The sequence below is a fragment of the Mustela lutreola genome, chromosome 10 (assembly GCF_030435805.1).
Source record: "Mustela lutreola isolate mMusLut2 chromosome 10, mMusLut2.pri, whole genome shotgun sequence".
NCBI classification, from domain to species: domain Eukaryota; kingdom Metazoa; phylum Chordata; class Mammalia; order Carnivora; family Mustelidae; genus Mustela; species Mustela lutreola.
Genome location: NC_081299.1, coordinates 16,154,458 through 16,181,901, shown reverse-complemented (window position 1 = coordinate 16,181,901; position 27,444 = coordinate 16,154,458). Strand labels below are relative to the sequence as shown.

At 51.1% G+C, this 27,444-nt stretch overlaps 1 protein-coding gene across 4 annotated transcripts in view; it reads right to left on the bottom strand.

Annotated features, from left to right (window-relative positions):
• Nucleotides 1–238: 238 nt before the first annotated feature.
• The window catches only part of ZBTB40 (zinc finger and BTB domain containing 40), a 73,710-nt gene continuing 46,504 nt past the window's right edge, over nucleotides 239–27,444 (bottom strand). For 2 of the 4 annotated variants that reach the window (XM_059135189.1, XM_059135191.1), the window contains 14 exons: nucleotides 27,015–27,157; nucleotides 22,985–23,177; nucleotides 21,085–21,221; nucleotides 20,264–20,465; nucleotides 19,763–19,896; nucleotides 17,977–18,145; nucleotides 17,168–17,635; nucleotides 16,199–16,405; nucleotides 12,311–12,475; nucleotides 9,519–9,733; nucleotides 8,199–8,361; nucleotides 7,414–7,500; nucleotides 5,810–6,036; nucleotides 239–4,150 (listed from right to left, as the gene is read on the bottom strand). In XM_059135189.1, coding sequence (XP_058991172.1) covers nucleotides 3,956–4,150; nucleotides 5,810–6,036; nucleotides 7,414–7,500; nucleotides 8,199–8,361; nucleotides 9,519–9,733; nucleotides 12,311–12,475; nucleotides 16,199–16,405; nucleotides 17,168–17,635; nucleotides 17,977–18,145; nucleotides 19,763–19,896; nucleotides 20,264–20,465; nucleotides 21,085–21,221; nucleotides 22,985–23,177; nucleotides 27,015–27,157 — 2,705 coding nt within the window. In that variant the 3' untranslated portion in view covers nucleotides 239–3,955. The remainder of the gene's footprint in view (nucleotides 4,151–5,809; nucleotides 6,037–7,413; nucleotides 7,501–8,198; nucleotides 8,362–9,518; nucleotides 9,734–12,310; nucleotides 12,476–16,198; nucleotides 16,406–17,167; nucleotides 17,636–17,976; nucleotides 18,146–19,762; nucleotides 19,897–20,263; nucleotides 20,466–21,084; nucleotides 21,222–22,984; nucleotides 23,178–27,014; nucleotides 27,158–27,444) is intronic. The other 2 variants (XM_059135192.1, XM_059135193.1) reach the window with 2 other exon arrangements.

The window sequence follows — 27,444 nt, the reverse complement described above, 5'->3', positions numbered from 1 at the left end:
GGATGCACGTGCACACCCGCCTCTGAGACCACGCACCACGCTCGATCTCCAGCAAAGAGGGCTCTGGAACAGCCTCCACCTGATGGGACAGTCTCCCCTCCCCCCTCCATGCTGGCAGGGCCCGAAGGTACAAGAGCCCCTAGAACTCCCTGTCAAGCCTGTGCCCACGCGACAGCTGGCCAGAACCAGAGAGGAAACAAGTCTCATTATAGTCCGTGTGAAACTCACGCAGTGCAAGTTTTTCAAAGTACGTATTTTATTTATATAGAATAGAGCAAGTTAAATGAAAATAATGGTTTATATCTCAATTACACAGCATCAAGTCCTGGCTGGCTGTCCTGACTGGTGGGAGGTGTGGCTGGCCTTGGAAGAAGAAACGACCCATGAACATTTCCATGATTTGGACACAATGTGAATGAGCCCAGGGGATAATTTTTCTCAACAGCATGATCCCAGAGCACAGGCAGCTTCTCTCGTCCTTATAGGCACAGCTGTACACAGAGGAAGTTTCTGAGCCCTGGCTGTGCTTTGAGCTTCTGGCCCAGGTCCTACCAGCCCAAGGTTTTCCATGGCAACAAAACAATCATCAGCTTGCCTCTGATACCCTCTCCAACCCCAAATCTTCCTGTTACTCCTGTTTTTCCCTGCCTCCCAAGGGTCCCTGGGAAACAGTGCACCAAGTGGGGAGGGCTGAGGCTGTTATTCTTTCTTCGGGAGCAATAACTAAAGCGTCCTAGCCACTTCTCCATCACTGTCCCGCTTTCTGGCCCCAATTTAATACAAACACTCCTTATCCCCTAGAACCTTTCTATGTGAGGTCAGCAGTTTCTTCCATTCCTTAGGCAATTCCCAGATCTCAGACCCATGAGACTTAAAGGCACAGCCCTGCTGTGTGATCAGCGCGTGGTTACTGACATCACCTGCAGTGAGAATCTCTGAGGGGCCACCTCATCTTTCTTCTTGATTCTGAGAGTATCCCTGACTTATTTAAACCATGAACAGAGAAGGGGACCTTCCCCCCATTTTGTCCCTCCGCACCCGACCAGCAGAGCGCCTCCCCGAGGGATGAGGCCGATGCTGGTGGTCAGCGGGAGGGGAGTCAGAGCACTTCCACAGAGAAGGTCTGGATCACCGGGGGGAACCCAGCATTCACAGCACAGTCCTTGCTACTTACTGGGCTCCAAGTTTTCTAAACATAAATCTTTTGAGACAGAAGAGACAGGCTTTCTTACCTAAACGAGTAAAGAGCTTTGCCTTTGCCTCTGCCTCTCTGCTGCCGGTGGCTAGGTGCTGCTCACGTCCTTGGGACAGTGCCATCCTCCTCTGGCACCCCTGCTCTTCCATCTCCTGTCGCCTCACTTACCTGGGATGGCAAATCCTGTTCCCTAAGTGATCCCCGTTACTCCCACAGAATCAGACTCCAGCTGGGCATCTGCCTGCCTGTCCTTCCTTGCCGGCTGCCTCAGAAGCTCTGGAAGCAGAGATAGTCCAGGGTCCTAATGGACATATTCAGGCAGGGGTTCCAAGAGGTCCACAGCCTCCTCCACACAACCACAAATACCCCCAGGATTCAGCCTGGAGGCCACCAGGATGCACCCATGGCAACAAGGCAGAGACCTCGCTGCCATGAGAAAGCAAGTGAGGGGGACCAAGGGGAGCACGATGACAATGTCTTCTGTGCAGACATTCCGGAGGTCTCCTGGGCAGCAGTGGGAGGAAAGAACAAAATGGCCAAGTGAAGCTAGAACAAGTCTTCCTACAATACAACCCGCGCCTGGGCACCTCTCGGAAGTGACACTATAAAACTGCCACCAGTGCAGTGCCCCGCAGAGGTCCACTCGGAGCAAAGGCTAAATGCAGGACGCACCTTTCCTCCTTCCTCCCTGGAAGCAGCACAGGGTCTGTGCCTCCCACCTGGCGGGCCGCGGGGTCGGTGAGGCATGTCAGGCGGCAGCTGCCACCTCTCTGTATGCCCCCCCCTTGGGAGCTGCTAGTCCTCGATTACGCAGCAAACGTGTGCCCTCCATTGGACACCCAAGCAAGGAGTTCTCGGGACTTGAAAGGATCTGAAACTTGGTTTAAAAACTTACAGCTTTCTTTCATCATGAGACTTCTGAAAAAAAAAAAATCACTTTCCCCTACGAGCCCTTAGCAATTAAGTTTTTATTTGTCTTTTGGCTGCAAGCAGTTCTGAGGATGCAGTCCCTGCCCACCGCCTCAGAGCCTCAACTAGTCGGCGGGGCCGGGCCACGCTGGTCCCTTCCAGAGCATTTCCTCTGGTGCCAGGGGGAGACCCAGCGCCCTCTGCCCCTTGCTGGTCATGAGCTCTCCAGGTCCAACAGCCCCCAGACCGCACCACCTGAAGAGAAGCCAGCGGCGGCAGGAGCAGTGAGGGCTGCGCGTGGAGGCCACGTCTTCAAGGTTTGAGCACCATCTTCTGGTCAGGTTCCGGCTTCTGAGGACTTGCCTTTGAAAACTTCATTTGCTCCAGAATGGAAAGATCCCTGAGCTGACAAGCTCAAGCTGACGCGCAGATCAAGATGAGGACACAAGTGGAGGCGGGAGGAGGGAGCTGCCCAGCGTGCGGGCCCGCGCTGGAACTCAGCCCCTGCGCACAGGTGGACAGACGGCCGCAGCAGCCACGCCGGGCGGTGGCAGGGCTCTGCCTTTGGTCCTACCAGCGGCGTGCGGAGGCCAGCAAAGTCCTGACCGTGTCCCAAACTGACCCCTGGTCCCTGCTTGTACCTGGGGACGTGAAATGTGCTCGGAAAGACGGCGCGAGCGTGTCCTCTGCCAGCCCCCAGCCGGAGGGTGAGTGATGAAATGTGCACCACCCCTGCCAAGGAAGAAGCCGCGCGAGGGGGCAGGCAGCCCTGCTTGGTGTGTAAACACGCCACTCACGAGCAGACTGTGACCTTCTGGCACCAGGGAAAGGAAGATAAATGCTAGTCATTCCCTCCGAACGGTGGGAACCTACATCCATCTAATTGCACTTCATAATGGATTCCACAAACCATTAATTATCAGATTATATTTTAGGAACTGAAGATAAAAAAGCTTTGTGAAATTCAGACTCCGAAGGATCACTAGCCTGCAGTAACAGCCGCCGCCTGGAAGAGGCGGCCAGCAGGCCACTCCCAAGGCATCGAGAACGTGGCGGGAGGAGGAGCCTGAGCGCCCCGGCACCGGGCACTGGCGCTGGTTCATGGGCCATGCCCCAGGCTCCAGAGCAAGCGGCCGACAGTCTTGGCTTTGAGGAGAACACGGAAGGCCGCAGGGACAGCCCTCGGGTACAGAACACCGCAGAGAAGATCCTGGAAGGGCAGGGCTTGTCTCCGCAGCTGCATGGCCGCACACGAAGTGTATCGCAGAAACCCTGCAAGGCTTGGTTTGGGGAAGGGCGAACTGTACTGACGAGGTGGGACTCGGCCTGTGTTAATGCTCTGCTTCCTGTTCTCCCGCCACCAGGAGAGGGCCGGGCCGCCGAAGCGGGGAGTGAGAAAGGAGTCCAGTGTGCTCCGGCCGGGGGTGGGGGCGGCGGTCTCTGTATGGTGTGTTGGTGCTTTTCTCTCATTTCTAAACGGCCAGGAGGCCCCGGCAGCATTGGTAGCCCCAGTGTGTGGACCGTAGGCCCACGGCTGCCTGCCATTCTGCACAGTGAAGGTGGCCAGCGCGCGGCACCTCTCTGATGGCCTGGTCACCACTCCCACCCCACTGCTCACCACAGAGGCCACAGCGGGAGGCCTGTGGGAAGGAGGCCTGTCCCCTGGGGAGGGCGGCAGTGTCCGAGCCAAAGACACCAACACCGCTGGTTCTCTGAGAACAGAGTGAGTGCGCTCGGTTGGTGCAGGCTACGAAGCTCGCTACTCGGGACAGCCAGGGACGGAGGGCAAACTGCAGGCCACAGAACGTTCTCTGCTGCAAATGCAGGACCCTCCATGGGATGAGCAGCCACTCACTTGGCCTCGCCACAGATCAGGGTCACAGTGCCATCGAGCAAATCCTCCACGGTCACTGCCACAAGCTCAGAGCTGGTCTGAGAGGTCTGCGAATCTGGCAATGTCACAAACACCTGTGACCCAGCAAGCTGGGTCTCCTCCAAAGTGATCACCTGCTCCGTCGGGGCCGCCGGCTCTGGGGCCTGGATCACCTGAAAGGGAAAGACCATGAGGCTGCTCTGGGCAGTGTCTACAGGGAGCTCCCCAGAATTTACATGGTTTTTGTCTCACGCTGTAATGATGATATTTATGTTTTCACCTGAGGAGAGCAATTACATGTGCCTAATGGGAAGAGGCAAGTCTAACACACCAGCGATGCAAAAGAGAAGGCAGGCAAACAATTTAAATAACTCTGTGTGCTAAATTGCTGTAATTTAGCTCAGTACGCCATCTCAGGGTGCCCAGACTCTATGATTACACACCGGTGAATACCGGTTCAGTTTCCTACACTGGGTTTTCCTGTCTCGAGGATCACACTGCGGAGGTAAGGGCCATGTGAAAGGAATGCTACTTAAAGTGGTTAGTCTCGGGCTTGACCCCGGAAATGGAAGGAATTACCAGAAGCCTTGGCTGGCCAAAGGTAGTGTCTGGCCCTCAGGTGAACAAACTTCCAGAACTCAGGAGCAGGAACGAGTGGAGGAAATGGGGCTTTTATCAACTCCCTCATTTGCCACCCCCCAACGCCCCTACTGGGAGCCCCACGCAGGCCTCTTCCATAGCTGTCACCTGTTCAAGGGGGGTCAGGGAGACCCCGTCTGTGGTGAAGCACACCCCGTTCCGGTCCCAACCTCCAAACTGATGCTTGTGACCTGTGGGGACTTGGGGCAGCTTGGTGCCCCCTGATATTTTCAAACCAGAGAGCCTCTGTGGGCATAGCCACCCTGGCCCTCAAGAACTAGCCACGAGTGGGGAGCAGAGTGCTAGGCCTGAGTGGGCAGAAGGGGGAAGCTAAACTCAGCTCCATGTCTGAGTCGTGGCGGGGGGTGAGAAGATGGATTATGGTGTTTAATCAAAAATCATCTAGGACAGTAGTTTTCAAACGGCTTTTCTTTTTCTTTAGGAATGGGAGCCTTTTTTTTTTTCCCCCTTTTTCCTCAAAGGACATCTTACCAAGAATCCTAATATATAAAAAAAGATCAAAGCAGAGACATTCTGGGTGACATGGCGGCAGGAATTCCGCTGCAGCCCGCCCACCTGACCCGCCCTCTGCTCGCAGAGAGGCCTGTGAGGACACGGTTCATCAAGAACCTCTCTGTGGGGCTGGACAGTGGGAAGGTCCAATCAGTTAACAGCGCTGCTCCCGTCCGTCGACAGATGATCCACAGACCCGCATTGCTTTCCCTTGTCTGCCCACCCTGTCCGGAGAAGACAGGAAGAGGCGAGGAACTCCGACATACCCGGTGTCCTGGGCCCAGCCTAGAGGAGCTATCGAAGTGTTTCAGCAGTAGGGGGGTCCCAACAGCTCACCCCCCTTTCTCCGAGATTTCCTGCCACTCCTGCCACACCCCACGGTGTTCTGCAGAAGGTGGGGAAGTGTGTGAATTAAGACAAAGCAAGGTTGTTCTGCTTTTGGAAATTCTCCCTCTACCCAGGGGCCATTTGCAGGTGCTCCCCAGGAGACTAGAGTGTTCTGTTCTGTTTGGTAAGGGGCCCAGAGAGTTGCTTCTATAAGGCCCTCTTAGTCATGTTATTACGTATGGGATCCTCTGGGAGCCCCCAAGAGAACGGCTGGGTGGTGTGGCAGAGCTGCCTCCAGAGAAACCTCCGGACCCCCGCGTCAGCACCCTCGTGGCGGGTGGCCCCAGAATCACCTGTACCACCTGGGAAGCTGCCGCTTGGGGTTCAGAGCCCATCACCTTGGGGTGTTCGGATTCCAAGTGACCATCCAGCTGGGCCTGGGAGGTGAAGAGCTCCCCACAGAGCTCGCAGGGGAAGGTGCTCTCGGACTGCTTGAAGTGCTCCATGGTGACGTGGTGCTGCAGCGCTCCCGGGAAGCGGAAGGTGGCTGCGCAGTACAAGCACCGGAACGGCTGGGACCCTGGAAGGGGGGGGACAGAAAGGACGGGCTGCGGGCAGAAAGCCTGAGGAAAGCAACAGCAGCCGAGGGGAGAGGAAGGAGCAACCAGGATCGAGGTGTAGAGGCAGATTCAGGTTCGGTAGGACCCGAAGCTTCTACGATCTGGGGGATCCTCCTCAGAAAGATAAGATAACATGACAAATACAGGACTAGGTCCCACACAAGCAAGGGGCTCCGCAGCCACGCTTCGCCAGCATTAGCTCCAGAATGACTCTGCCTCAGCTCAGGGCCAGGCTTCACTCAACTGTGGACCAGGACGCTGAGGACACTGTACCTCATCAAGTCCACAAGGCATGCTCTGACATCTCTGACCCGGGTTCAAGGGCATCTTATGACCACTACAGGCCACGCAGCAGTGGGATGTAAAATCACCAATAACCATGTGCACACGGACGGCTATGGTGGCAGCACTGAGACCTGCGGAGTGTGTGTCTGTGGCTTCCAAGAACATCCCTGAGACAGGAGTGGTGCACGTTTTTAACTCCCAAGAACCAAATGGTTTAGGAGGGATGAGTAAGGGGCAGATGTTCAGCTACATCCCTAAGCAGCAAGAGTAGACCAGTTTTACGTCATGCTCGAGGGACTGAAACTAACGGCCTGCTGTGCCCCACCGCCGGTGCTGCTGGTGGCGGAGCACATGCCACGTGTAAGCACACGTGCCTCGACTGACAGAAGTGAAAGCTGCTCTGAGAGGTGGGATGCTCACCATGATTTCTTTCTCGTATTTTCCTTCTGATGTACCCAGAGTGTGTAAAATCTCTGCCAAATTAAGCCCAGAACAGCATGCAGAATCACCTGCAAATTCTAAGTGACGATGTAGTTTAATTGGCAGTTTTTCTTTTCTTTTTTTTAAGATTTTATTTATTTATTTGATAGAGAGAGAGCAAAAGCAGGCAGAGAGGCAGGCAGAGAGAGGGCAGGAAGCAAGCTCCTCGCTGAGCAGAGAGCCCGATGCGGGGCTTTATCCCACGACCCTGAGACCATGACCTGAGCCAAATGCAGGGGCTTAACCCACTGAACCAGTTTATCTTTCTTAATGGTTCATACAAGACTAGCATTTTAGATTTGAGGAGACATGGCAGCAACAAGGACAATCTCAGGTCATGCTGGAGGGATGCTCACGGATGCCGGGCCTTACAAGCTTTCTGGGTACTAACGTATTTCAATTTGCAGTTACCCTGCAAGGAAGGAAGCACTCTGACCGTCCCTGTTTTACAGGTAAGGAAACAGAGGCACAAGTCCGTTCGGTTACTTGGTCTGGCCTGCATGGCTGTGGATGGTGGAGAGGAGACATACCAGGGCAGTCCAGGCCAGGAACATATCGCAAGGGGCACTGACCTGAATGCTGGCACTTGATGTGGACCTGTAGCAAGGCCGGTGTGGGGAAGAGCTCTTTACACTGGTCACATTCGTGGAACTTCATATCTGTGAAGCACACAAGGAAAGAAATGGTGGGAACCAACTGGAGGACGGCTCTCTCAGGCTGCAGAGGGCGGCGATGGCCAATACTTAGCAAGCATCTACCAAGTGCCGAGAACCTCACAGCTCTGAACTTGCAGAACAATCTGGCGTAAAGGACACCAGATCGGAGCCAGGCCGCCCGGATGGAAGGAGGGCTGCTCTAAGAATGGAGTCGGAGCGCCACCAATGCACAGTACACGCCTCGCACACAGGACATGCTTCATGGCTGTGGTGATTACCCCAGGCTGACTGGCAAGGGGGGTATGTACTGACTTTCTGAAGAGAAGGAAACCGGCTCAGGCAAGAGAGGTCACTTGCCAAGGTCATGCGGCATGTGGGAGTCAGGCTTTCCGCCCGAGCCTGTCTGCCACTACAACCACCCGTCCCAGGTCCCACCGTGTACCAGCGTCCCTCAGCGCTGGGAGCTCACAGTGCTCGAGGCCCCCAGGTTTGAGAACCACTGCCACTCAAGCTACTCTTCACTGCTCCTGATGGGCCAGCGTGGCCTCCTTCAGGTGTGCTGGGACAGAACAAAGGCCACTGCCACACACACCACAGTACAGAACCGGAAGTTGGGATTTTTGGCTGGAGCCCAGGATGCTGTCATCGAGCCACTCCCACTCATCAGCTCACAATGGCGGCCTCAGGCACCCCAACTTCACCTGCATGCTCTGCCTTGATGTGCTTCTTGTGTTCAATGGTGTTGGAAAAGGTTTTGTCACAGGAGCTGCATTGCAGTGATGAGAATTTGGAAGATCGATGGTTCTGAGCGGCAAACACATCAGGGTGGTGGGTCCGATTGTGGTACCACAACCCAGACAATTGCTGCAAGGAACATGGCGAATGTTAAGTCTTAGAAGGTTCCAGCAAGCTGGAGAGGTCCCAAGGCCCTCGTGAGACAAATGAGCTTATGGATCTAGATCACACTCTCACCATCACACTGAGTGCTCACGTGAGAGGAAAGGCTGGTGGCTGGGGGACCAGGCTCCTGTGTATTTACTGAGAGACCACTACGGGGCAGGGCACAGCCTGGTCCTTCAGAAACTCTCACCCTTCACAATAAGCCCATGAGGGAGGCATCAGAATCTTTCTAGTGAGGTGAGTTGAGGCACACAGCGGTTAAATGACTTGCCCAAGGTCCTATCAGTAAACAGCAGGGCCAGAATTCAATCCCTGGCCTTCCCACCAGAGCATGTGAGCTGTATCTCACCGCGTCCCAGAGGCCCAGGGAGGCAGCAGAGAAGCCTGCTGAAGCAGAAGCATGCGCGGTCCCTGCTCCTTCCCAGGTTCCAGAGCAGCCCGGAGACACTCTCACCCCACAGTTCCCGGCTTTCCCAGTGGCCAAGCTGATGCCTTACTCAGCTCTGTAACCCTGAGGCCATAGCACCAGGTGTGGTCCAAAGTGAGCTCTCCATGTCTGCGGAGCTGCATTAGCCGCGGTGTTTCTGTCCCTACATCCAAATCTTACAGACGTCACAAGAACCATTTTTTCTCTGCAGCTTTAGAGTTGAGTTTCTCATATGTGGTTTCTTTTTGGTTCCATATGGGGTTTCCCTTTAATTACATACCAAATTCTACGGTGAAAAAGCAGACCCCTTCCCTAGGAGTTTAAAAACAGCGACAACAACCCAGTCATCGTGCTAAACAAGGTAACTGCAGGCAGTGTTACACGGCCCATTGTCACTCTCATATCCCCTGACACACGGGCTCAACGGGCTGCACAGAGTGTGAGTGTCCAAGGGGAAGAGCAGTATTCAGCTCGTGACAGGGCTGAGATCCAAGAGAAGAGCTGCAGGAATTCTCGGCTCCAATTAAAGCTCCCAGCTGCATCACTCTGACCAGATCACCTGAGAGAATCTCAGCGGTTACGAGCTGCATCCTTCCTGAGCGGCAGCCACCTCGTCCGCTCGGGGACTCCGGGCAGATGCAAGGGAGGGCAGGCCGGGGACGGGGGAGGTGCTCCGGGCCGAGCGCGCGGTCACCTGGTAGGCCTTGTTGCAGATCCCGCAGCTGAAGGGCTTCCCGCCGACGTGGGTCACCATGTGGCGCTCCAGCATGGAGGGGGCGCTGAAGATCTTCCCACACGTGGGGCAGGGGTGGTACTCCTTGGAGTGCACCTCGTGGATGTGCCTGCGGTGGTCCTGCAGCGTGGGGAAGCTCATCCTGCATTTCTTGCAGTCGTACGGATCCTCGATGTCTGGTTTCAGGGACATCCGCGGGGAGAGAGGGAGGGAAAAACACCACGGGCAGCCGTCAGGAAGGCGCGGCAGCTGGGTGCGGTTCTGGTTGCGAGGCTGTTTGGAGGTCAGGCAGGGCCGCACGCTCCGAGGACCAGCAGTGAGTGTGGCGATCGCCTGACCACCCCCCCACCTTTGTCCGGGGAGGGGGGGGATGCCTCTGAGGCTTCTGTACGAACCCCCTCTGCGGCACCAAGTAGTTAGTCCCCATTCCTCACGTTACATCCTACAAGTTCAATTCCATTTAACTACTTTGCAGGGAGGACTGCCCTTGCTCTTCCCCTGCCTGCGCTGGGCATTTCTGAGTGTTCTCATGTTCTGCAGAGATTTCCAACACACTCCCCAGAGCCTCACTGTTTGCTCTGTTGTCAGCGTCTGACTGACAGGAAGGATGCTTCCTTGCTCCTCACCTTGGATTCAACAATAAAAACACTCTCAATGTTTAATGAGTACTGCATGACAGCCATATTCTAAGTGCCTTACAAATATGAACTCACTCTAACCTTCCAATAACCCATGTGAGATCTATGATCACCCTATTTTAGAGATTAGGAAAAGCAAGGCTTCGAGTGCACCCGGTGACACAAGTGGGAAATGACTCAACCGGGTGACAGTCGCTGCTCTCACTCCCAAGGCTGTGCTCTGAGCCACCTGCTTAACTAGACACGCCAACTCTTCAGGGAGGCCTCAGAAGTAAGAACTAGCACTGAGGAAGGATACATCTGCCATCCCTGTGGCAAGAGATTTCAGTTTTTCTGAAAGCAACAGAAAATAGCACATTTTAATAATAAAATCCTTTGCCTACTAGCCAATCTTACGTGTGCATGGGCTCCAATTAATTCCAGAATTTGGACACACGGCAGCACTCGGTATCATTAACTGGTGTCCCTGTGGACATGAGCTCCGAAATCTCAAGTCTACACTGTCTCCAAAGACACGGGGTGAAGCAGTTCTCCATATGCTACGACGCGGGCCTGGGAAACAGGCAAGCAGTGGCCTGGGAGAGGGCCCTGGCCGCTGGCCTGCTGCCAATGACCTTTCCCAGGACACGGAGGTCTTTGGGCTCCTCTTCGTCCTGACAACTGATCAGCCCCACCATCTCCTGGCTCCTAAGTAATGCTACCAGGAAGAGGAGACCAGAGCAGAGCATCCAGAGCAGAATGTCCTTTGAATAGGTCGAAAGAACATCGAAATGATGGCACTAGATCCAAGCCAGACCTCTCATCTGGGCGTCTACTGCAGCTGGATATGGGGACTTGTGAACCCCCAGGGGAAGGGGCTGCACTGTACCTATGTCCAGCATCGCCCCGGGTCCAGCCCCACGTCAGGGACACAGAGGAGTCCTGACAACAACCTTTGTTGGCTGGCTGATAGCCTATCTGAAGTGTTGACATAAAGGCCATGTTTGTGAGGCACTGTTTTTGCAGATAGCTAGGAACTGGTGTGTGGAAAGCAGGGGTAGGGAAGGGAGAAGGGTATGCAGGGTACGTGGCACGCCAGAAAGACAGGCTTTGATGGCGACAAATGGCACCTGAGAGGGTTGCTTTTACCACCAATACTCCTATCTGGTGTTCACTGAGCATCTTCTGTGTGTCAGGCAGAGGCGTCATGCTTCACACGGGATAGACACCTTATTAATTCTCACAGCAATCCAAGGCGGTGGCATTATTACTTTTCCTCATGGACAAAAGGGGCATGGGGGATTGGACAGGTAAAGAAATCTGTTTAAGGTCTCAAGGTAGTGAATGGCAGGGTCAAGGTCCAGTTCCAGGCCCTTGTGGAGTCGGAGCCCAAGCTCCTAACCCCCCCACAGCTACGCCGTGCTGCTCAGCCTCACTGCAACGAGTCTGCTGGGGGAGACGGTATGTGGCTGCAGACGCCACCCTGGCCACTTCCCGAGGCTAGGATGAGGATGCACAGAGTTTTCTTTGCCTTCATGTGCGTGTGTTGATTAGAAGTGTGTTTTGTCTGTATCAGTTCCGGTCGAAGTGGAGAAAGGTGGGGCAGACCCCACTACCTGAGTGGCTCCAGGGGCACAGTGGAGGGAATATCGGGCAGTAGGCTTCCCAGGTCGGGAGGGGGGGCGAGAGCAGGGACCACTCACGACAGTAGATATTAACTCAGACAGCGTCCGGCTGCTCCTCGGGGAAAGGCGGGTAGGACTACAAGATGAGTTGGGGAGGGAGGGGGCAAGCAAAGAGCAGCTCAGTGGACTAAAGGGAATATTCTGGAGCTCTGCAGCCTGTCTGTTACTGAGGCTCTCCTTCAAGCATGATTTGCCTTTGTCAGGCAAGCAGTGCCAGGTGGGCTAAAAAGGAGACAAGGAAACAGCTCGGACATTACACAATGACATGTTAAAAATGGGATTTTTCTTGAAATAGGAATGAGGGACTTGGTTTTGCTGGAGAACAGGGGAGGGGAAGACACCAAGTGGGGACTGGCTCTGGTGGAGTGACAACTTCTGTCATGATCGTTACACGCCTTCTTAGAGCCAGGCCTGGCGCCGAATGCCTGACAGCCGCCATCCCAGTACGTACTGTGAAAGGTGTGCAGGTGGATGGACAGGCCGTTGGCTTGCCGGAAGCCCTTGCCACAGTCCCTGCAGACATACGGCTTGTCCCCAGTGTGGGTCCTCACGTGGCGGGACAGCTCAATGGACTGGGCGAACACAGCATCACAATACTGGCAGGCGTACATTTTCCCTGGAAACAGCACGAGTTTCCTTATTAGAAATAGCACCAAACATGGAAGGCATCCCTAAACACAAGATCACACGGTAAGGCACGTGTCGGGGAATACAATCTGGGAGACGGCGTCAAAACCACATGCAATTTGTAACACCCTGGGTGAGAGGTCTGGGCCCTTCTATCGGATGGCACCTCGCATGGAGCCAATGACAGTGTGGCCTCCCTCCCCTGCGGGATAAGAACAGAGTCCTCACACACAAGACCACCCATCTGTTAACCAGGCCCCTCTAAGTTATGGAAGAGCTCATTCCGCTCCCAGAAAACAGACATATCCTCCTGCCCAGAAACTCCCGGGTCTGGATCCCTGGCCACATGCACCGTGTGGAACCGCAACCGCACACGGAGGTGACAGACGGGGCTAGAGAGAAGGGAAGCCTTCCCCTGCTGACTTGCTATGAAGTTATTATAAATCATCTGGCTTCTCTGTTCCCTCACACACATAATGGGAATACAATGACCAGACTGCCAAAGACTGTTGGGAAATAGAGGTAAAGAGCAAGGCTGGAAAACTGGCATGTGTAAGAAACCACCAGACCAGCTGTGCCTCCAGGGTCCCTTCTGGGCCAGCAGAGAAGTGGAGAAATCAGTGAGGTGAGAGTCCAAATCCCTCAAATCTGAGGTCTATTTCAGCTATAGCAATCAACATCGTTTGCATTTTTCACATGTTGGGCTTTGAAATAAGATTTTGTTAGGATAAAAAGGGTTTCTTCGATCAAGAGTTGAAATTATTGAGAAGCCCAGGACTCAGCCCTTGGCCGCCTGCTTTGTAGATGACCTTAGCTCAGAGCTCAGATACCATCTGTACCCTGAGAATGCCCACAGTCCTAGCTCTGGCTCCCAGCTTCCCCTGTAACCGCGACTTACACATCCAACCTCTTACTTCTGTCCTTCTCTGCGTGGAGCGCACACCTATCCCTCAGACAGAGCTCCTGAGGCTCCGTCCCCGGCACCCCCATGGCCTGCCACCAGCCCCCAAGCACTCCAGTTCCGTCCACTGCAGGGAAGGGCAGGGCCACACACTTGGCTGCTCATCCAGAAACCCCACAGCCGTCCTTAACCAGCCGCCCACCACGGGTCCTAGCACTTCTGCTTCAACACAACCCCAAACCTGAATGTTTGATGACTGCCCCCAGCATGCCCTCGCTGAGAGCCCCGACACCTCCACACCGGACGACTGGCTGGCCCTGCCTCCCTGTGAACATGACTCTTCTCTTATTAAAACAGACTGCCGAGAGTGGCCAAAATTAACTCCAAATTAACTCCAAAGAAGTCACCTCCTGCTGCTCCTCTGCTTATAGCTGGCCCATGGCTTGCTGCTGTAGAATCATGGCCCCTGAGGGTGCCCATGACCTAACGCCCCGAAACTTGGGAACATGTTCCCTCATGTGGCAAAAGGGGCTCTGCAGATATGATTAAGTTAAGGGTCCTGAGATGGGAAGAGTATCCTGGATTATACCAGCAGGCCCAATGCCATCAAGGCTTCTTTGGAGGAGAGAGCAAGGAGGGTCCAAGGAGGAGGCCCAATGGGGGAAACAAGGAGTGGCCATGAGCTGCAGAAGCCACACAACCTCTAGAAGCTGGGAAAACGGGGAACAAGTTCTCCCCCAGACCTTCCAGAAGGAACACACTCACCAAAACTTTGACTCTTCCTTTGTTAAAATCTCTTTTGGCTCTTTAACCTCCAAAGTAGCAAGGTAATACATTTGCCTTGATTTTAGCTACTGTGTCTGGCAATTCATGAGGGCAGCAACAGAAACCAGCCCACTCTGCATAAAAACCCAAGTCCTAAAAACAGAACAAACTAAAACAACAACAAAAAGTCCTGACCCTGACCTCTATGGCCCTACACCTGGCCTCTGGTGAGCTCTCTGGCCTTCTCTCCCACCGCTCTTTCCTTGTCTTCTCTGTTTCAGCTCCTTCTAGTTCTCTTGCGGTGTCTCAAATAGGTCAGGCTCATTCCAGTTGCGGGGGGCAGGGTCTCTGCGCTTGGGATGCTCTTCGAAATCTTCCGCCGGTTCCAGTTCTCACGTCACTCGCCTACACAAGCCTCACGTCTCTGAGGCCTTCTCTGATGATAGCGAACCCTGCTGATGATCCCGCTTTATTTTTCTTCCTAGTAATGACTACTATCTGAATTTACACTACACATTTGCTTATGGTCTCTCTTACCACTGGAAGTGAACTCCATGGCACCTCGGTGCGTATACACACGCCTGGTGCCTGGAATAGTGCTGTAGAAATTCATTTACTCAATGAACGTTTACTGAGGGTCGAGTCTTGCTAAGTACTATTCCAGTGATGCAGCAGTTGGGGGGGCATGGGGAACTAACAGCTCTACCTCGTGGAGCCTGCATTCTAACGGGGGAGACTGACTAGAAACACGAGAAATTAATGAAGTAGGTAACATTTCCTGCGACAAGCCCTACAGCGGAGAACGAGGCAGGGGAACTGGAGCTGGGGCTGAGATTTTACACGGGGTGGCCGGGAAAGGACTCGCGGGGAAGAGCTGTGAACAAAGACCTGAAGGAGGTGAGGAGGGATGACAAGAAAGCCTTGGAGTGGAGGGAAGGGCAAGAACGCAGGGCCGGCAGGTGTCCTCCCGGGCTGGAGCCTTGCAAGGAGGCTGCAGTCGGGGAGAACTGGGCAAGGGCGAGGGAGGGGAGTATGAGGGGAGGTCTTAGGGGACCCGGTCACAGGGAGCCTGGCAGGCTGGCGTTAGGCCTTCAGATTTTACACAGAGTGAGGTGAAGAGCTTTTGCAAAAAGGTTTTGAGCAGAGAAGTGACAGGCTATGGGCTAGCACCGGAAGGACCACTGGGGCCTGTGTCCCCAGAGCACCATCTAGGGAGATGAGAGCAAGGGCAGGTGCTTCCTACCACGATCCAGGTGAGATGATGGCGGGACTTTCTTTCTTTCTTTCTTTTTTTTTTTTTTTAAAGATTTTATTTATTTACTTGAGAGAGAGAGTGAGAGAAAGCACACGAACGCACATAGAGGGAGAGGGAGAAGCAGGCTCCCTGCTGAGCAGGATCCGAGGACTGTGGGATCCTGACCCCGAGCTGAAGGCAGATGTTTCACCACCAACTGAGCTCCCCCAGGCGTCCGATGATGGGATTCTCCCTTACACATAAATGTGCCAAACAAGGCAGGGAGTCCTCTGAGAGGCCCTCTCTGACCACGCATCTCCCTGGCTCTGAGCAGGCTAGAAACCCCTTCCCCGTCCTTCCGGCTTGCTGGGGTTATCCCCTATCCCAGCGTCGGCAGCTCTGCACCGCCTCGGTCTCTGCGGCAGAGAAGCCCCTGGCCTGTGAGCTCTGGGGGCCCAGCAGCTCCGGCATCATCCCTTGGCCATGGTCTGACCCACGGCACGTGCTCAGCCAGGGTTTGTCTCATGCGTGAACTCTACCTCGAAGCCCGAGGAACTCCTGGTTTTCTGCCAATTCTGTAACTATAAGGTCACAATCCTACATTAGTTAGCCTCTCTTCACGAACTCTTACCATAAGCCTTTTACGTGCCCATGTACCTGTGTGCTCCTGGTCATCACTCTAGGCAGAGTGTGCACCATTTTTTGTTTCTAATCTACTTGAGAGACATGTCATGCCTCATTCCAAATGGGTTTTTGGGCAGGTGGCCCACTGAGAGTTGGCAGAAAGAATGAAGAGACTCTCGGCACCCTACCTTCCGAGTGCTTCTTCTTGGTGTGGTAGGCCAGGGCGGAAGCCTGGGTGAAGGTCATGAGGCAGTGCTTGCACATGAACGGGCGGTCCCCCGTGTGAAGGCGAAGGTGGTTCTTCAGGGTAGAATTGGCCGCGAACTTGGCCCCACACTCTTCACAGGAGAAAGGCTTCTCGTCAAAGTGCTCTGTCAGTTTGTGGTACTGCATGCCTAGAGAAGCCACACCAGGGGCCAGAGGGATAGACGTCATCAACGTGACCACGCCAACGTGAGGACATATAACCGCGCTGCAGGGGGCCAGGCCCCACGAGGAGGCACAGCAGGCCACCTGCACTCGGCCCGCACTCAGCCCTGCTGCTCATCCGCCCACTGGCCCGTACTCCGAAAGTCACCTCGGTCCCTCTCCTGTCTGCATCAGGCACGGAGTGTTCTGGGTGTATCCTTCCCCTCCCCTCCCCTCTCTCTCTTCAATAGGACCCACCACCAAGAGACAGTGAAACAAAACTTGGTTTTATGTTTCATTAGGTTTAGCCAACATCTGGGACGAGGGTAAACAATTCTGACTATCCGACCCAGAGTTTGTGACCTATTTATTATCAAGAAACAAGTGGTATGTGGAAGCCTGAGTCGGCCGTTAACTAGCTGGTTATTGCTACAAGTAACAGCCGCCGCCACTTACTAACTCTACTGCAGGCGCTGTAGGAAGGTGTTTAACTATGTTAACTCTTTAAAACAATTCCAGAAAGTGGGTGCTGTCAGGGTGCCTATCTAACAGACAGGGAAAGGAAAGCTCGGGGAGCTGAGTCCACAGCTCATGCTTTCCTCAAAACACCACCCGCCTCTGTGGGAGCCCTCTGGTTCCCAGGCCCATCCGTAGCCCTTACTGCACACAACCAGAGGCAAGGCCTGGAGTCCACACCACAATATCCGGAACTCCCGCCCTCTGAAATCACTCTGCCTTCTTGGAAGTACCTGAGGCATGGGCAAACTCTCTCCCACAGAGGTCACATGTCACCGGCAGCCTCTTCTTCTTCTTCTTTGGGATATCGGGATCTCCTCCTGCACCATGGGCCTCCAGCTGATGCTTTTCCAGCTCCTTCTTAGAATCCTTGGTCTCGTTGCACTCCTTACACTGCACCTGCTTGCTCTTGGCCACCCGGCAGCGCTTCATGTGCACCTTCAGACGGCAGTAGAAGTGGAAGCTTTTGTCACAGGCCTTACACACGAAGCTCTTCTTGGCAGCGTCGGAGGAGGCAGACGTGTCTTTCTCTTGTCTCTCTGGCAAGGAACCAGTCTCTCCTGGACTGCTCTGTTTCCCAGACTGGCAGCCTTCCTCCGCTGGCTCGGCTACCTTCTCGTCTGCTCTGCTGTCGGCTTTGCGGTGACACTTAGTGCTCACCTTCCACCTCTCCCTCCCTCCACTTTCCTGGGTAAGGAAGCCTGCAGATGAGAGAAATCGCACGGCTCTGGAAATTCTGCGTTTCTGCTTTGCTTCCTCATCTTTCCTAGAGAAGGCTGCAGACTAGGGCAGGACCCTCTAAAACTCTGGAATGATACCACTGTCACCTTCACTTTCCAATATACACCCACAGCATCGGCTTAGATCTAAGCCTGTGACCTGTGCAGGTACTGAGAGCATTTCAAAGTAGTGAGGCAGCGATGGACGAATCCGTCTACGAACTACTGCCTCTTCTCTGCAGGACGGACACAACCTGTTAGGAAAAGCCTAACAACAGGCTTTTCCCCCAGCGCACCTCCCCAGCCCCCGCTCTGTTCCTTACCAGCGTGTGCTAACTCGTGCATGACGGGCTGCAGGTCTGGGAAAGATCTGTGCACGGTGCATAGGAGGTGACATATTTCAATGGCCGAGACGGATTTTTCCATGGCTCTGCTCAGCACTACTTTCAGGGAAGCTTCAGGGCTCGCCGTCTCCGAGGAAATGCTCAGAATCTAAATGAACACCAGGAGACAAAGGTTTGTGGTTAATATCAGCAGTTTTCTCTGTGGTTCTCAACTAGGGGGGAAAGAAAGCGAATCTGAGGAAGACACCACTCCGTTTATAACAGATTTACATGTCTTGTGATGAATGGAAGGGAGAACACTCATTTCCAGATAACAGGGAAACTGGCAAATTAAGAAAGGAAAAGGAGAAAAGGCAGACCCAAGTCAAGACAAATGTGCAAAAACAAAGGTACCAGAGCAAGGAAACGCTGGGCATTTTCTACAAGAAGCATCTTCTCAGAAGCCAGGAGTCTCCAAAAAGAAGTTTTCTAGATCTCAGTATTAAAAGCTTGGAAAGCTACAGGATTTGGTAGTTGGTGGCTCTGTCGCGAAGATCAAGATAATTTCTCATAATATGTAATTGTCACAGTGTCTGGAAGTAATTCTGCATGATCAGTGGCTTCACATTTTTAGACACTTAGATGTACCCTTTTAAACATTTTCTTTCATGGAAAAAAAAAAAAAAACTCGGCTTTTTAAAGAAGGTTCAAATAGGGGCTTTAAAGAGGCCAAGAATTTTATTTCAAAGCCATCCTCTTTCAGAATGTTAGCGCGATCAGCAGAAAGAGTCCGTACACTAAGAAAATAAAGCGAAACCATCCACAGATGGCCAAATGGAAGTTTCTTTTGGGAAGACATTTTATTTCTGCTCTTTTCAAGTCTATCTAAATAAACCTGATGTCCCTGGAGGTAGGCCCGAGGCTCATTAGTGAGGCTCAAACTCATCAACTACAAGAGCTCCGTCTCTAGAGCGCGAGGCGTGCCGGATAGAGTCTCGCAGATGCGTCCGGCTCGGAAGGCCCGCAGAAATCCGTGCCACCGTCTTCATTTGAGAGTCAGACCACAGTGGGGCTGTCACCTGTGTGGACAGTGCTAGAAACCTGCCCTTCGGCACACCTTCCACGCCTACCTGGATTAAAAGGCACATACGGGGGAACCTGTAGTTTAATTTAACCCCCTTATAATTCTTTCCCACTCGAGATGCCCATGATCCTGAGCTGGACATCCATGAATCCCCCCACCCAAGTCCCCACCTGGTTTTTCTGGGATGCTGGCCACACTGAAAAGCCTTACAGAAAATGAGCTGGCACTACGTGATACCCCATATGGGCAAAAGCTTTGTTCTAGCTATGTTTGTCTTGGCTCTTCCTAGATGCCAGACCAATTTTACTTTTCTTCCTCTGAAAGCAGTTACTCCATAAAACGTGTTAGGGAACAGTTATCATGGTTCCCTTTGAGTTTACCTAGGTTCAGGTAAATGAAATACATCTAAGTTTGAGCCACATGAGCCTGGGTTCAAACCCCCGCTTCCGCTCTGACCAGCTGGAGCATCCTAGAACTGTTACCAGACCCCTTAGAGCCTGAGTCCCTATTCTGTAAACTGTGGGTGACATCCCCTGCCAAGCAGGGCTGAGAGAATTAAACAACAAAGAAATGTTGGCTCAGCACGGAGCTCGGCGTGCAATATGCACTCTGCAGAATCCAGTGCCTCCCTCAGGAATGAGACCATCCCAGGCATGAGCCTGGTAGAACTCTCTGGAACAACAGGCTTTTCCCCCACCGCACCTCCTTCAAAGCCTCTGCCAGCAGCTCCTCCTCCACGGTAAGGCCCTTGACTCCCGTCCCTTGCTGGATGGCCTCTAGGATCAGTCTGCGATGCCTCAGGATGGCTTCCAAAGCTGCACTTTCTGGGTTGGCCACTGAAAGAAAGGGGGATTGAAAACTCATGAGTGAAACCATGAGCACCATTTTTCCTTCACCTTTTCTGACTGTGAAGAGTGAGAATACACTTCACCGATCCTTCCCAGAGCTGGGAGTGGGGAAAACGACAAACGGTGCTATACTTAGCATGTAATTAATATCAGCTTAGCATAGTTACTGCGTATTTTATTTTACGAGGTTCACAAACTCCCGTGTTCTCAAACAAAACTGCCAGCCCTTACTTGCAGTGGTAGGGATGTGGAAAATGACCATGAGAGCTCCTGGGGCTGCTGCTCCAGGGAACCAGGAGAGTCACTGCTACTCTCCAGCAGGGACAAGGCTCTGACAAGAGACCGGGGGGCCTACCTGCCCGGAAGAAGGCATCGGCACCAGGCTCTCTCCGTATTTCCTCCATCAGCAGGTTCAGCGGGCAGGTCTTGGTCTCCTGAGCCACCAGCAGCACTTGCCAAATGGCCATTGCAGAGAGAGTCTGCTTTTCTAGAACTGCTGACATCAGAGAACTGAAACCACCCGAGCCAGAGTCACGTTTCATGAGCTTCTCCATGACCTTCAAGATGTGGCACAAAAATACACATTAGGGACCCTCTAGCTGCCAGCCCAGCTGCAGAGCTGTGAGCCTGAGTTCTGGGCCACAGCGGACATACTTCTGGGGAGGGGTTTCTCAGCACCCTTCACCTCTCAACCGGAGACTTTTGTACCCGCCAAAGCTCTTCACACTGCCCTTTGAATGCCTTTCTTATTCCTGCAGAAATTAAAACCTCCGACTTATGACTCTGCCCTAGAAAGCAAATCACCTTGTTTTTCCTTCTCTATGGACCTCTTAGCATTTTTCAACATGGCTGTGTGTATATATTTATGTTAAATACAGGTATAGTTTTTTTTTTTTTTTTAATTTTATTTATTTATTTGACAGACAGGGATCACAGGTAGACAGAGAGACAGGCAGAGAGAGAAGGGGGAGGTAAGCTCCCTGCTGAGCAGAGAGCCCGATGTGGGGCTCGATCCCAGGACCCTGGGATCATGACATGAGCCGAAGGCAGAGGCTTTAACCCACTGAGCCACCCAGGCAACCCCCCTAGGTATAGTTTTAAAGTATGTATATATGTCCATCTTTTTTCCTTTTCCCATTTTACCCAACCCCCCTCCCCTCCCCCTTTTTCTCTTACCTCTCTTTCTCCACAGGCTAAACCCTTCACGTGTGAGATCATTTTTAGTAATATCTGGTTGTCTGTGAAAATCTCCGAGAGGTTTTCATGATACCGTCTCAAAAGCTCGGTCCCATAATCATCAGGGCTTGCTTGGACTGCAAGGATATTAGCAAAACAATAATGTTTGCTATAACAAAATGTCTTTACGGGCTTTTGCTACAGAGGAGTAGGGGAGTTACAAATGACAGAGAAAGAGGATTATCACACAAGAGCTCTGTCTCCTCTGGAAGGCAAGTTTGGCTCCCGGCTTGGGGCCTCATACATGTGTGTTCAGATCTCCTCTGGTCTACCCTTAATCACTTGATGCTTCAGGGTCGCAAAACCTCTCACACTTTGAAAGCCAGTGCCCAGCAGTAGAAGCCAGTGATAGCTCAACAGGGAGGTAATTAGAAGGCGTGCTTGTAAGAGACTCATAGACACGCAGATTCAAGGGGTGTTACTCCTCGAGCCTGAGGTTAAGGACCCATGTGGCAATCCAAAATACTAGCAGACGTTCAGTTGAGACTCCAGTAGGGAGAGTGACCTGTCGTTCTTCATGCCCTTTGAGTCGATCTGTTAGGGACTCTCTTTTAAAAGGTCACACTTAATTTCAAAGGACGAAAAATAGAAACTATCATGCATTTCCTTTAGTTTTACAAATATTTAAAAACGTATTCTCCTCTTTGGCCCAGTTCGCCCTGCTTCTGGGAATCAGGCCTTACGAAATGCTCTGGAGGCAAAAAAAATCTGTGTGTGAAGATATTTGCCACTGCGTTACCTGTGATGAGGAGGAGGGAGAGAACACCTAATGTTTACCGAGGACCTATAATTTGCGAACTGTTGTACATATACTGACTCCCAGGAGCCACAAGAATGAATGTGATGGTATCATTCTCACCCCCATCGCAGGAAAAAACGAGGTTCAGAAGGGTTAGGGTCCCTAGGCTCAGCGTCACACATCTACAAAATAATCAGGATGCAAACCCAGGTGGTCTTGACAGCCTAAGCGTTACACCCCATGTGCCCCTAAACAGGGCAGGAGTCTTACACAATATGCGCCCTTGTGATGGAAAACTACAGAGCCTTCAAAATACAGGGTTATAGAGCGTTTCCTGAAATGTGGGGCGGAATGTTTATGTTATACTGTTAAATGAAGGAAATTATAAAATTATAAAATACAGTAGAATATCTCAACATGGGAAAAATAATGTGACAAATATGTTAATGCCCCAGTACGGACATAATCAAGTTGGGAAAGCTGGAGGTTGTTTTCTTCTTTATTTTGTAAACTGTTCAAGTTTGTATAGATATTCATTGTTTCTAAAAGCTAGAAGAAAGTTGTTTCCTTTTCCAACTACCCCTTTTCTGAAAACCATGTTGGTCTCAAGGGCTCTGGGATAAAGGAGAACTGGCTAGACTTGGCACATTTTTCGAAGGACTGGGACAGGGACTCACTGCCCCGGACTGAATGCACACGAGAGGTGTGTAATTCTGGCGCCTGCCAGAATGAACCAGTACTTGCACGGGAGTGGGAAAATCAAGATCGGCGTCTTTGCTGCTTGGATTTAACATGTCCAAGCCACGCGCTCTGTGAGTCGGCCTGCTCCTCGGCATTCCTGGGGGGTTGGGGGCCAGCCGTGGGACAGCCACACCTTCACAAACCCTGAACCGCAGGAACATCATGAGGACGCCTGACCAGCAAGAGCCGTGCTCAGATCTCCGATCTCAACTCCAGAACTACGGACAATCGCTGGTTTCTGCGGCACTAGGGTGTCTCTAAGCATCACCTCATCTCCCCAGCATGGTGCCCAAAGGGTGTTTAAGCTCTAATTTTCTGTGGGAGAGATTCCAGTCCAGAGAGCTGACAATTAACGGATACCTGTGGTGCCCTGCGAGGTGGCTAATCTCTGCAAATTCTCCAGCAGAAGGCCCAAGTTCGGAGACGCAGGTTTCACAGCCTGAAGGAGCTTTACCAAACTCTCTGCAGTCACAGTCCTGTCTTCAGACATTCTGTGCAGCAGCTTTTCCATCGTCTCCTTGGGTGTTCCGCCCTCGCAGCAATTCATGATCACCTGCAGTGGCGAGCAATCAGGCAGACAGCAGTTACTGGCACTTCCAAGTGCATCTGACACGCGGCCGGCGAACCCAGCGAGACGGCAGCACAAGGCGCCTGTCCCCGGGTCCTCCTCTGAGGTCTCCAGCACTGCTCTTCCCAGAGTCACTTCCTTGTGCTGTGGTAAAAGGCCCACGTTTTCTCCAAACCGAACAGCTCTGTGAAAATCCCCCCTCCTCAACTGGAGGTCTGAGTAGACTCCTTGTCCCCCTGCCCCCCACCCCCACCATTTGCATTTAGTGAGAAGATTCTTACAGGAAGCCCACATGGCAGCGCCGGGAGCCCAACTCTCACCGGCATCTTCAGACTGGGTTTGTTTAGGAAACTGAGAAACAGGCAGGCAACTAACGAGTGCAGCTACAGCGGTTTTAGACTGTTCGATAACTACGTGATAGTGGTAAGAGGTTACCACTGCAGGCCAATTCCGTTATTTTACTTCCTCCTACTCATTCAAACCTTTTCATAGCAATTTGAATGCCCAGGTAATTTACACATTAGTCCATGGCCACCAAAATAACAGACTTAAAGTGCATGTCTGGATAATTTTTCTTGCAGATTCTGTATCTTCGATCTCTCTCATCAGTGCCACATACGCGGCTCCAGTCACCATCCCCCGCTCCCACCCCACCTCGTTCTTCCTTGGTGTGCCGGAGTCAGAAGGGCACAGGGCTCCAGCAAGAGGGTGAAGGATAAAACCCATGACTGTTATTTTAAAGAGATTTTCCTATTACAATAGAACTATTTCCTAATGGACTACAACTCACTATGTGTAACTTGGCTCTTATGGTGCCTATAACATGCGAGATTATTTCAACACACATAATCTACAGACTCCTAGTAACCGAATTTTGAGCTCTCCTTCAGAAAAATACCCGCTTTCAGGAGCAGTCAAGCAGATCAGTCCCAGAAGCATGCCAGAGGATGCCATTATCAAATTAACTCCCATTTAAAAATAAATTTAGCTTTAAAACCAAATTAGTTTTATGTATATGAAAGGAATATCTATATTACATATATGAAAGGAACACATACATTATATATTAAGCTGTCATATTCATCAGTACAGAACACAGTCATTCTCTTTGTTTAATGTCTAATATAACTAGATTCCTATTAAATGAGTCATAATTTAAAATTCAAGTGCCTGTATCTGAAAACCACTCTGATTTCAGTGCTATCTCTTTGTTCCTAAGCAATGACCTGATACACAATGAGGCAGCCATGTACTGTCAACAGTGGGTAGGGTCCTTAAAGCCAGACAGGCCTAATAGGAAACCCAGTCCTAAAATGTATAGCCGGCATGACCTTGGGTGAGTTCTTCTGTTCTTTGAACCGTATCTTCCTCATCTGCGAAAGCAGAGAACAATACCAATGCTTGCACACTTGTTATAAGGAGTCTCTAAAGTGAAGCTGCTATTTGTAGAGCCTGACATAATGTCTAGGACATTCGTGATCTTTAAATGACAGTGGGTACTGATATCCTTAGGCAGCTGTATGTACAGCGGTAAGAGAATGTGCCGTGTGTCCATGTCTGAGCTCTAGCACAGGCGCCCAGCAGTTGCGTCTTTGGGTAAGCTGCTTCACCTTCCTGAGGGTCTGTATCCTCATCTTTAAAATGAGGGTACTATCTGTGCCTTCATTGAGCTGATGTGAGGGCAGAAATTAATGTTTAAAAGGTCCTCAGCACACTGCTCAGCACACAGTAAGCAGTAAATTAATGACTGTCGCAATTGCTATTGTTGTACGTTTCCAATCCTGAAGTAAAGACACATCTATTTACCATTTCTTACAGAACCCAGGTATGTATACACAGGGGCCGTGGTGCCTCGATTAGCATCATCCTGTAACAGGAGAGAGTTCTAAAAGGCCCAAGTGCGGGGTGCCTGGGCTCAGTCGTTCAGCATCTGTCTTTAGCTCAGGTCATAATCCTGGGGTCCTGGGACTGAGCCCCGCAGTGGGCTCCCTGCTGTGGGGGGAGCCTGCTTCTACCTCTCCCACTCCCCCTGCTGTGTTCCCTCTCTTGCTATATCTCTTTCTCTGTCAAATAAATAAATAAACTCTTAAAAAATAAAAATGAAAATAAAATAAATAAAAGGCCCAAGTGTAAGTTCCACGTGATGGCCACACACTGTGGCCACTTGATCAACATTCACCTCTACGTTCCTGCTTTATTGTTTGGCTTCAATTTTCACAAGAAGTAGCTAATGAAGCTCTGGTAGAACCCCAATTCCAAGAGGTGTTTCTGTGATTTATAACTAATTTAGGTTCTTCTGCTTTAGTCCTTTCTGTCAAGTAAACTGAAAGTGACAGAGGAAAATGACAGTGTGTGGTCTGTCTTGGTGCAGAGAATGAGGCTGAGTCTGGGCTCTTCCTATAAATGCTGTTTTACCAAGATAATGAAACAGTTCAAAGGACACATTCAATCTAGCTAATAAGGAAAAGGTTTGAATGAGTAATCGAATGAAATCCCTAAACAGGGAATCAGGTACTTCTAGAGCTACAAGCAACTTACTTAAACTGAGTGCCTAAAATTAAATTCAGTCTTAAGCTGAAGGAAGCTTAATCTTATTTTGTATATTATCTTTCCCTAAGGAAATTCAAAGGAGTTATAATTTTGGGAACACGTAATTTATAAAGTATAATTTTAAGATTAAGGATTGTTCCCATTTTATATGAAAAAACTAGAGTTTATGACCACTGAGAAAAAAAGAATTCAGAATCCAGTCTTCACTACTGATCCATGCAGCGATCCTACCACTGCTTTCTAAACATTTTCTCTTCCCAGACATGTAAGCCACTTCCCAGAGTTTTAAGAATTGATGCCACAGAAGTTCTCTGTCCCTATTCCTTCCTTCCAGATATAAAAATATTTTTAGCACAAAGTTGAAATCAATAACACCAACAAATACAGTTATCTAGTTGACTTGAGAAGTCATGCCAGCAGTTTTATGAGGATTTTAGTAGCTGGCTGGTGGGAGAGTAAATTGGTACAACCTTTCTGAAGGGCAATTTGGCAATATATAGCAAACACCTGAAAAACTTCATACTCTCTATTCCAAAATCCTACTTCTTAGAAAATTACTCGAAGGAAAGAGTTTGAGAAGTATGCAAAGATCTGTGTGCAAGGATGTTCTCTACATCATTTACCACGGCAAAAAATTGGAAACACATGTGCAACAACAATCAATGAATCATGGTGTGTTCATTACATAAAACACAATGCAGCTACCAAAATCCATTATTATAGTATGGAAATGTATTCACAATGCATTAAATAACAAACCCAAAGGTACTCTGTATAAGCCTATCCCAGGATGACTCAAATGAGAAAAAGTGGGAGCATGTGCTCCAAAATGTTAGCTGTGATCATCTCTGAGTGGTGAGATGGTGAGGGATTATAATTGGGTTTTTTTGCTCACTTCCCCAATTATTCCTACAGGTGAACAGTGTATCGTTTCTATAAAGAAGAAAAGAGTCAAAATTATAATTACAACTGTGTCTAAACGTTTTCACTCTTGGAGCAACAGTTTCCTATTAGCAGCCCACCAGGTGGGAGCAGGACTATCCACCCATCCACGTATCCAAACATTTCATCGTAGGACAGTGTGTGAGTCCCTCAGCCAGCTGCTGCCAGGGGCACAAAGAGACATGTTCAAGAATGTGAATTTCTGGGTGCTTGCTATGCAGTAAGTACAAAAACACTGCAAGGGAAGAAGTGCTATGTGCCACAAAAGAGGTTAAAAAAAGGGCTACATAAACTCAGGAGGGAAGAAGAGGTGCTCGATCCCACAGTTACCCTTTTCTCAGTGTCAGGCAGGAATTCCTCCGTGGCTGTTTCCAGGAACTCCAGGATAGGTCTCAGCTGTGTGACACCCTGGATCAGGTCCTCTTTGTGTTCTAGTAACAGAGCAGACAAGGTCTTTTCCTCCTCTGTGCTCCCTGGGGCGGGGCGGGGGGAGAAAGACAGAGAGATGCACAGGAGAAGCTAGTCAATTTGAAGAAAATGACAGCATGGTTTGTCAAGAGAGATCTAACAGAATAGTAAAGTGATTCTCAGCCTATTTTGAGCACCCGAATGCAGAATCTCTTTTTGGAGAGGAAAATACTTTATTATTCTGTTTAAACTCTATGAAAGGAAAAAATGTTTCATTTATCTGTCGAAACACAAAGCCGCAGAGCCAGCCAGAGGTTAACTTCTGCTTGGCAAGGCCACTGCTTTGTACCTA